Genomic DNA, 10,459 nt, shown 5'->3' with positions numbered 1-10,459 from the left:
CCAAGATTCACTTGTAAAAAAATTACTGTGAACAGAACCCGCGACCATTAGTGGGAGTTGAACCCACGACCTATGTCTTTCAGTTAATAAAAGAACACTCAATTGAAGTAGAGTTCATTAAGGCACTCGAACCCACTACCCTTGGTGGGAGAACACAAGTAATAGGAAGTAACAATACATTCGAATGGGAACATCAAGTAACTTAATGAATTTCTTGTGAGCGCGTCGGCTTTTGCCTGCATCCTCCTTAGCGTATGATCAAGTGACTGTGCGCTTTTTAGAACGATTAATAGGTGAACTGTTCGTGCAAACATGTTCAGCGACTCAAGGAAGCTTTCCGAAGGCGAACCCATGAAACACTCAATGCAGCTCAGAAGCACTAGAGCAAAAACCAAATTTGCTCATGTGCTGTAGACAGCGATCGAAAATCAGTAATCGACTGCGGCGAAGACTAAATGGTACCGGATCTGTCATTACTTCAACTACCCACACTCTAAAAACTAGGAAGGGTATCGCAGGAGTGAAGCTGCCGGTTCACTCTTCAAAGCGTCGTTTTCCTCTCGCAAAATGTCGAGGAGAGTGAGATGCATTGTTCACTCTGTCACCAAGGAGAGAGTGAAATGTGCTTTTCACTCTCCCCTTCAGAGAGAGAGAGTGAAAAGACTCTTGCGACATTAGAAAAGAGAGACTCTTGCGGCAATAGAAAACAAAACGTAGCGTAATCTTCTGCTTCAACTGTAGGTGGCTGCCCTGAACATGGCAATGTATCATTCATGCACGCTGAGCAAAGAACACATCGTTTTGCTTCTAAGAGAACAGGCCGCCGCAGTTCAACGGAACGCGTAGCGAGCGCTCTACTTTTTCACTCGGAGTTGCTCCACCGCGCGCGCGCGCGCTCAAGATCGCGGAACAACACAGCACCGGAGAAAGGTGACCGTCCGCCACAGCAGCAGCCAATGCATTTCAGCAGCAAATGCCAGCCAAGGGAGATCGTATGTCAGCCATCTCGCGTTGCCACGAAAACACGACTGTCGTTCGTCATGCCTTGGATATAACAGCAAATCCTCCACGGTAAGTGAATTCTAACTTAGGTGCACATTGTCCGTATATGTCATGCTATCGCCAGGAAGTCGTCGCTGCGCTTAGCCGACGCGATTGACAAAGGACTAGGCCTACGCGCTGCGTCTCTCGATGTCAATCGAAAAAGCCAGTCGTCGCGATAACTGCATGTGATTTTATCACTTTGCCGTTGTCCGTAAGAGCTTTAAAAATCGCAAACGCTGCCAGAACTATGGTATGTTCAATAAGACGCCAGGCGAGAGGACGCTTAAAATGGTTAGTTCACCAGCCCGTGATTCCGAGCCTATGCGGAGCGTGATTAGCGTGCGTTTTGTGTATTTGAATTTATTCAGTTTGGCAGTCTACTGTGTACGGAACGCTGTTGAACTAAGGAATCACATAACAGAAAACGTCATTTTGCTGGCAGCATGCTTTCTTTTTAATAAATAAACCACGCGCTTGACGGTGTCTCGCGCAGGGGGAATCTGCGACCACTGAAGTTACGTGCAGCACCAGTGCTAGTTAGAAACTTTGCCGCAGGCATTCAGCTGCATGCTGCAAGAGGTCAGTTGGGCGCGTTATCTTGAACTTACTGAAAACGCATGAGGAATCCATGTTTTATGCTGAAAAAAGTATAAACCCCATATAAGCGATCTTGCGCGCGGCAGCTACAAGCGACGCGACGGAGATGGCTGTCGCGTTCGCTCGTCGCCTACAAGTCGTACTCCGTGCGAGCGACGATTTTGAGCGACGCCTCCCCGGTGTTGCCGGCATGACGGCTGCAGTCACGCGTGACGCGTGTTTTAGTAATTTACGTTGATGTATTTTACTATAAAAAGTAGCATAAAATATTTCCGGAGGTCTTGCAGTACGTTCTTATGCTTGCACGTTTAAAAATTGAATCATTTGCTCGTTCCGCGCGACAATCGGTAGTATTTGAGCGATGTATGTAAATCCAGTTCCGGCTTCGCGCTATTGGCTAGTCGTTCATAGCACTTCTGGGCGACGAGCGACGATTTCTAGATTTCCAGAACCGAGCCATCTGTTCAAGCGACGGCCCGTTTTGTCGCTCGAAGCTGTCGCTCGTCGCCGTCGCGCACTAAATCGCTCTCACAGTGTTTATCCCTAAGACTGAACTGTTTTTGCTCATGTTGAAATGGTGTGATTATAGGTCTGGTTTTGTCTCCTGTTGCGGTTTTCGTGCACGGTGCCAAACTGAAAGAATGCTTATGTCTACGAACTCGGTGAATTGTCGAGCAGCTAGTTACGCATCGGCATCGAATATAACGGCTGCTGTGTGGAAAAACAATTGCAGGGGCGCTTTGCATACGCTTATTGTTTTGGACATGCCTGTGCATTTGCTAATATGAGTTGGCGTGTCAGAGTTATGTCATATGAACAGCTAAATCAGCCTTCCTCTGGGGGTTACAAGCGTAATGTGTGCATTTTGCTATAGCATGGCAGATCAAGATGTGTTTATCGCTTGAATATTTTTAGTAGAGAAATAAAATATCAAAATAAAATGTTGCTTTAATTCCGTGTTACCAGTCTGTCGTACACAGAACAATAGGTTGGTGTAATAAACTAATAACTGCGGTTTAACTGCAACTTTTACATGCCTACAAGAATCTAAAATGCTAGATTTCAAACTGCAGCAGTAGTCGGGTCTGTCAAAAACTCCACTGCGCACCTCATGCATGAAAATAAGTTCATGCCTTTTAGTAAGCTTAGATGCAGGCCGCAGTGAACTTGTTATTATTGAAATGTGGGTAAGCTTGCCATAACAAGCCTTGTTGCCCTTTTTTATAGGCACATCTATATATCCATTGAGCTGAAGGACAATATTTTCATCCCTACTGAGCATCATGTTTGCAGCTATAATCCTCAAATTATGGCTTCAGCAGTGGCACAACCAGGGATGGTGCGGGGGGAGGGGCACACTGGGCACGTGCTTAGGATGTGTCACAAGTGGTGTTTGCGATACACCAGACTCATGACAGACCTATGACGTCTGAAAATGACCAATATTCTATTCATTAGCAGAAGTATTCTAACATTCATGAAAAACAAGGATGAACTGTGGTTTATTTGTTTTTTTGCTTAAATCTAAAAATTGAAGTTAGTTTAGCAGTTGACTGTTGCAGTCATTTGGATGTTTTGCATGCATTTCACTAGGAAGACTAAGAGCTAAGACTTTTTTATTGCCATGGCCTTGACTGTCTTGATGTTGTGTTGCACCATGCCCTTGTGTTGACTTTTGCATACGATATTTTTCAGGCACCCGCTTTATATAACGCAAGAAGGCAGCTGCAAGGACACGAGGATGTGAAAGAGCCAGTGCAGCGCGACTTCACGTAGTGCAGAGGAGCCAATGCCAAAAAATCAAAATACATTGGCATGTTATTTGGACAAGAAAACTAGTATGTGGGTATATTGGGTGTACCATTTGACCAAATGTCAACAAAAATCAAGATACAGTACGTTACACGAAGATGAAAATTCTCACGTGCTCCAGGCAGTCATCTTAACATGGTATATTTATGTAATGTCTCTGATTGGAAAGTCAAATCAAGTATGCTCTCTGGAGACAAACACATAGCAGCAAGTGTCATTGAAAAGTTAAAAATGTGTTTTAAGAAAGCTGATTAGTTCTGAGAAGTGACTGCTTTTTGTCTTGCCTCTCAACAGATATATCCATGTGATAAAAAAATAGTGGTACAATGAAATTGCATATTTGCTTAGCGACATGATACATACTTGCAATGAGCACGGTGCCTGTGTTTACTATAGAAAGCAACAGCCCATGCTTGGATAGGTTAGGCCCACTACAACATGCAGGCATGGGTGATTGGCGCTTTTTTTATTTCTGTGTCGTGAGGTTTATTGACCTGCGTATAGGTGCAGTGGCACGCAGTATGGCTAGTACAAAAAAGGGGGGGGGCAGATATATGTAGCTCACTGTACACGACACAGGACAAAGGAAATCCGTGTTCAGCAGCTATGTTAAATGCCATGTACGTAAATTTTACAACGCTACTCGTTCGAAGCGCGCACAGGTGCATATTGAAGAAAAGTTTCCAGGGTAGATAATTTAGTTCGTAATTTACACACACGCACAGGTGCATATTGAAGAAAAGTTTCCAGGGTAGATAATTTAGTTCGTAATTTACACTAATTTTGCTCTAACCACGAGACAATAATTTGAATATACTGCACGGAAAAACCTAGAGCGAATTAAATTGTGTGTCAGTTTCGTGTGTATACATATAGTCGTTCCTATGCATCAGGTTTTTTGCGTAATGCATTAACAGTTGACAGCCTATCTTATGATGTGTACTCTGTTTACATTAAAATTGTTTATTAGTTTACTCGTTTGTTTTGCGACTGATGAAATGCCGGCATATATATATTTTCAACATTTGACATAACCCTGTATGTTTTGCAGGGACAACCCAGGACGTGCATTTCTCAGCACCCAGTCAACTGCCAAAAGTGACTCAAACACAGGCTAACAGTAAGTGGACATCAGTTGCAATTTCACATTATGCAGTTGGCGGCTGCCTTGTACGGAGGCTTTCTTTTTTAATGAGATGGTGATGTCGTTCTAATGTACATTTTGACCACAAAGGTGCGATCATGTCTCACAGAGGCATATATGGTTGCTATTCTCTGCGAGGGATGTGTTCTCGTGTTCGTGAAGCATTTGTGTTTGGCAGTATTGTCGCCCAATGAGTCGGATATAAACACTAACTCGCCACTGCCGGCAAGTAGTTGCGAGACACGCATTATGACGCTGTAAAGTTATTTCATTAATTCGAAGGAAAGTTTTGCAGCAGGAAAAAAGGTTGCTATTCCAGGTAAACGTCTTTTTCTCACAGGTTATTAAGCCAAACTGTGGATGCATGAAATTCGTGACTTATGAATAGATTTTAATTTATTCTTTAGTAATGCTTCTAAAAGAGACTAGAAATAGCATGTGACTACCTCTGCAATCAGCAGACCATACATTTAGTCATAAGTGGCAGTTCCATGCAGTCTCGCACTTTAGATAACCTTTCCTTTCAGCAACATTGGAACTGGTGGCTGCGTTTTCAGAAGGAGAAGTGCACTTGACACTGTATATGTATGTGTGAATTCGGTTTTCTTCGTATGTGTCGGCTCACTGACAAACAGTGCAAAAATCTGTTGTACCATGAGCCTGACGACGCCTTCTGCTGCTGGAAATGCGGCACTTCGTATTTTATAGTACTGCATGACATTTAAATCAAAGCTACCACATAAAATGATCAAGAAAACTAACCGCTTATAGCTGTTTTCCTCAAAGAACGCTTGTCCTTTATGGGCTGTGTTAATCTGAGCTCTCCACCGATGTTTCAGTAGTATTATCCCTTAGTGAGTGAGAGATTTGGGGCAATTAATCGTGTTAGTGTTTAAGTGGTGTCCTAATTATGTGCATTTGTTCCAACAAAGTTGTCTAGATTACTTTATTGTGTAGTGTAAAGCTTATGAAACCATCAGCAACTACTGAGTTGCTAACACGCATATGGATTTGTCACTATACAGGTGGAACTCGGCTGTACCACTGCAGTGCTGCGGAAATTGCCTTCACCAGCGGCTTTGCAACAGCTGTTTCGCAGCATGTCGGTATGTGTTAATTTATAATTATGTTGGGATGGGCTAGTATTATGGACCACTGCTACTCTGTATTGTGACAGATCCATATGATAAGGGATGTAATGGGCACAGCGAAAACCTTTGAATTTTTTACTATGGTACATAAACAGGCTCTCCTTTTCGTCACTGGAGCAGGAGAGAAGGGCATGCAGGCACTCCTGAATGTACATATATTTCAAAACATTAGAGAGACATATACACGCACACACACACACAATTAAACTAAAGGCAGGGACGTTCCATCTTTCATCTTGAATTGAATTGTGCAGCGCAAAAATACAACACAGACCACAGAGAAGCACACATGTTAACAGGTTTGATACACACGTTAGTTCAACAGATTTGATATTTCAAGTGTGCTATTTTACACAAGGGGGAAGGGAAAGGGGAGAAAATCTGAAAAAAAAGTGGAGTGGAAAAAAAGGAATCGTGCCAAAAAGCATGAGAAGCATCGCGCAGCCAGGATCACCAGCAGGACATCTAAAAAGCACTCTGATAAAATTACATACAGGACAACCTTAGGTATAGTTTGTTTCAATCAACTCAGATCACATGCAGCCATTACTGCAATCAAGTTGTTTCCTTATGTTATATGAGGGAATGATGTGGGCCCAAAAAACTGTTTAGAGCTGAAGGATTATGTTCCGTTCTAGCCTCATTGCCTGCTTTTTTATCATATTGTTATCAGCTGCTTATGTTAGGGACAAAAAGTAAGAGTACGAACTGTTTCCTGATACGCCATTCCACACAACATGTCTTTGTGACTATATGTACATGCAGATGATCCATAGTTGAAAAATATTCAGTACAGTAGAATCTCATTACAAGATGCACTTGGTTGTAAGAGACATCTGAAAATGGTTTGGTTGGTTTTCCGATGTTTGCCACGTTAACAATACTGTATACAAGAGACACCTTTGTTACTAAGGATGACTTTTTAAGTATTCACTACTTCGAAGGGACACAACCCAGACACATTCACTTTGTGCACCTTGTGTGCTCCGAAGGGCGTAAAGATCACGCAATCCTTACACAAGTCAATCGCGCATGTCTCTTTTAGCATGAACCAGAAAAGGAGGGCAACGAGGACAGTGCAGGGCAGAAAGTGTCGGCAGTTGAAGCTGACGAGCGTCTAAGAGCACCTCAAAGGTACTGCAAGCAACAAGGCTTGCAAAGTGAAGTGTTTAAATTCCAGAAGTTGGGAAGGAAGCTAACACGATCTACAGTCACTAAAAAGCTGTGAATGTCTTCTTTAAAGGGCCCCTGAACTACCGAGGTTGAAATTTAGTTGCGGTGTTGCAGTTCTACACAATAAGGCAATGAACAGGTAGCCACGAGAATTTTTCGAAACGGTACAGTATTAGTGGAGCTACGTGTGTTTGATTATCGAAAAGTAGTCCCCACTCATTTTACTCTTTCATCTGGTACACGCCATATGGACAGTATCGTCTTTTCCTTGCCTAGTACACCTCCAAATGTTACGGGACAGGCCAACACCAACGAGCTCTGTTGCTGCCGCGCTGGCCCGTCGTCCTGCGAGGGGTGGCGCTAATACAACGGAACTATATGGTGACTCGTGTTGAAGAGCCTCGTAGGGAGACCCTTCTGTTGGCGTTTCTGTTCTTTGCCCCCATTGGCTGCCCACAATGGCATCGCGCACAACACGACGAGGAAGAAGGAGTGTGTGTATTTGCTTGCAGGCCTTGCCGGCAGTCGTACACTTTCGTTCGACCAATCGACAGCACCGGAAACTGGTGACATCATCAGAGACAGCCTGGTGACGTCAGGACAAACTGGGGGGTGTAGGATAGGTCCAGAGAGGCGCACGGAGTCATTTTCTTCATATTGTGGTGCTCCGGCAGTGCTACGCACTCTGGCATTTGGCTTCGTCGATCGTGACGGCATTCTGATTTCGATAAGCGTGTTTACTTGAAATGTTCAAAAAATGTCGAGAAGTGGTTTAGGGGCCCTTTAAGCCACCCTGAGCATTTATTCCTTCAGATATATCAAAACATACTTTAGTGATGATGCATAATAAAGTGATCTAGTCTGGCTCGTCAGTGTCTCAAAATTTTTGGTTTCGAGAGACATGTTTCCCGTGCCTCTTGAATATCTTCTGATGAGGCTTTGCTGTAATATACACAAACAATTGTAACTCCTCCTGCAAGTATTATTCATTAAGCCCGGTCACTTGTGTGCAAAGCTTGTGGTTAAGTCTTGATGTCCGTACTTTTTAGAGCTATGTTTATTAATTCATGCTGTTCTTATTGGTTCTTCGATGCAGGAGACAATGCCTACGAAATTATTGGCCCTGATCATGAGAGCCCTCAAGGGGCAAACAACATCTCTGTTGCAGAAGTGAGCCCGGTACCACTTGGAAGTTACCATGACAGATTACACGGCAGCAATAGATACAGAGACTGCCACGTCTACTGCAGTTGCGACAGTGTACGAGGCAAGCAGCAGCACGTCAGCATCAGCAGCAGTGTCAGAAGGAACCACACCAGGCCTGGTAGAGCAACATGTGTGCTATCACTGACTTTTCTTGTAGTGGATACAACTCATTTGCTCAACATACAAAAGCTTTTCACCACGACTGTGAACCAGTGTTATTGTGCAGCAAGTGCAAGACTAAGTTAGGTGTTATAACACAGTACAAGCATCACTTTAATATATGCAAATGCAAACATTACAGTTGTTGCCTCCCCAGCCAGCCCACATAGCGACAACAATGTGGAACAAATGGTGGGACACACCTCTCCCCCATTTCAAGATAGTAGAGACTGTCAGTGTTGTTGCTAGATTGACTGGTCTTTGTAGGCAACTAGAAGGACAACACAGGTGTCATAAGATTGTTGTTGATGTTGTTGTTGTATAGGTAAAAAAGAAGTTTGATGCAGCTGAAGTGCCAACTGATATTGAGCAAATCAAAAGCAACCACCTGAGAAAGCAACACTATCGAAATTTGGGTATCTAATGTGCCGCCAACTCTGGTAAGAATGGCATAGGACAGAAGTGTGATGAAAATCACACAGACACTGCTGTTGCATCACTGGCCACAGTGAGCAGCGACTTGTAGGGCAAGAGAGTCAACTGAAACTAACATTATGATATAGTGTCATGCTCCCATGTGACCACTTTTCAAGTTATTTTGCAAGATACAGCTCAACCTCCAGAAACGAGACTGCAACTTGTCTGTAAAAAAGCTTTCACAAAAAATTATTCATAACACTATTAACATAGCAGTATCTTTTTTTTGTGTCTGTTCGAGGTTCCCGGCTGTCCATTAATGCAAAAATTGAGGAAAAAAAGAACATGTGTCATACTTAAACCTTTTTAACAAGTACGAGGGGGACAGAACATTTCTAGTCATGCATCTTCCTCATACTATCAAGTTTTTAAATGCCTTTTATAATTATTATTACCATTTATATCTGAGTGCATTGTATGCATGTAGCAGGTGTAAAATCAGGTCAGTTGGATCAGATGCCTTATCTGCAAGCGAGCCCTATATTCAAGAAATTTGAATTAAAATAGTTACGTTAGAGACGCAGTCTTTCAGCACTTTATTGCCTGCAGTTTAAGCATTGCTCAATACTTTTGTGGGAGGCAATTTCAACCGGCACGGCACAGTCACATTTGTCTTCAAAGCGGTGTTTACCATTTGTGTTGATCTATTTGTGTATGCATAGAGCAAGTTTTTAATTTATATTTTTCTGCATTCTTGTGCTTGCACTAAGCTTGTATAAGGCAGTTACAAAATGTGCGTCACTATAACGAACTGTTCTGTTGAGCTTACACTTGCAAATAATCGTGTTCAGATGGCCGCACTTCTATGCGGGTGCACCGCTAGCTTTGTGTATGTTCTCATGTTTGTATAAAGCTTATATAAGCTAGTTAGAAAATGTATGTCACTAAGCACTGTGATATTCTTTAAAGAACTGCTTGGTTTGTTTTACACTTGTGAATTAGTATTGAGGCGGTGGTATTCCCATGTATGCCCACTGCTAGCTTTCTGTGTCCTCACGTGTTTGTATTAAGTTTCTACAAGGGAGTTACAGCATGTACGTCACTAAGCGCTGTGACATTTTTTAAAGAACTGCTTTGTTGGTTTTACACCTGTGAGTAATAGTACTCGGGTGGCACTAGTCATGTGTAGGTACACAGGGACCATTTGTATACATTATGCTCATGTAAAGCAGTTACAAAGTGTATGTCACTAATTACTGTGATATTTGTTGAATTGCTGTGATGGTTTTACACATGTGAATAATAGTGGTCAGGACACAGTACTTGCGGTGTATAGTTGAATTTATACACTGCCAAGACATGGGCTGTATGCGTACCAAAAGAAATGTATGTCATTATATTGTTGGGATTATTACTGTTTGGATTTTATTAAACTAATAAAATTGTTTCTTGTATCTATTGAGGTATGGCAATTTGTCATGCAACCAAACTGAGGACCTGAACTTGTGCATACAAATAAACAGCTAATTTAAGAGTATACTGCTCATATTCTGCTAAACCAGTTTAACAAATATTGTACTACAATGCTGGAAAAATGACAGAGCTGACTCGGATGTACAGAAAAATTTCTGCACTGGCTGAAGGACTGCCCCACACTGGAGTTCGTAATGTTGCGTTTATTGGAGTAGAACAGAAAGTGCACTTCTATTAAAAATGCGACAGTCGGTGCAGAAACATAAGGCAGACGAGCGGATGT

General features: G+C 42.6%; 1 protein-coding gene across 2 annotated transcripts; it reads left to right on the top strand.

Moving 5' to 3' along the window:
- The first annotated feature begins 961 nt into the window (after nt 1–961).
- Nucleotides 962–10,165, top strand: LOC142572884 (uncharacterized). 2 transcript variants are annotated; one of them, XR_012826156.1, is made up of 5 exons: nt 962–1,071; nt 3,337–3,483; nt 4,505–4,573; nt 5,623–5,703; nt 8,018–10,165. XR_012826156.1 is itself a non-coding variant. In XM_075682322.1 (5 exons), the coding sequence occupies exons 2-5, from the start codon at nt 3,431–3,433 to the stop codon at nt 8,371–8,373; spliced, it is 555 nt and encodes a 184-aa protein (XP_075538437.1). In that variant the 5' UTR covers nt 962–1,071; nt 3,337–3,430; the 3' UTR covers nt 8,374–10,165. The 2 variants fall into 2 exon arrangements, 1 of the variants encoding a protein (XP_075538437.1); XM_075682322.1 differs by having other exon boundaries at nt 3,337–3,479.
- The last annotated feature ends 294 nt before the right edge of the window (nt 10,166–10,459 follow it).

Source organism: Dermacentor variabilis, chromosome 2 (assembly GCF_050947875.1).
Source record: "Dermacentor variabilis isolate Ectoservices chromosome 2, ASM5094787v1, whole genome shotgun sequence".
Taxonomy (NCBI): domain Eukaryota; kingdom Metazoa; phylum Arthropoda; class Arachnida; order Ixodida; family Ixodidae; genus Dermacentor; species Dermacentor variabilis.
Note: the sequence above shows the minus strand (reverse complement) of the source record. Positions and strands in the feature narration are given on the sequence as shown.

What these genes read in the sequence shown, in the direction of transcription:
- LOC142572884 (XM_075682322.1), top strand. Translation starts at nt 3,431, where the DNA reads ATGCCAAAAAATCAAAATACATTGGCATGTTATTTGGACAAGAAAACT. An exon ending in TTATTTGGACAAGAAAACTA is followed by an intron (nt 3,480 to 4,504) that starts GTATGTGGGTAT and finishes TATGTTTTGCAG; the next exon opens with GGACAACCCAGGACGTGCAT. An exon ending in GACTCAAACACAGGCTAACA is followed by an intron (nt 4,574 to 5,622) that starts GTAAGTGGACAT and finishes GTCACTATACAG; the next exon opens with GTGGAACTCGGCTGTACCAC.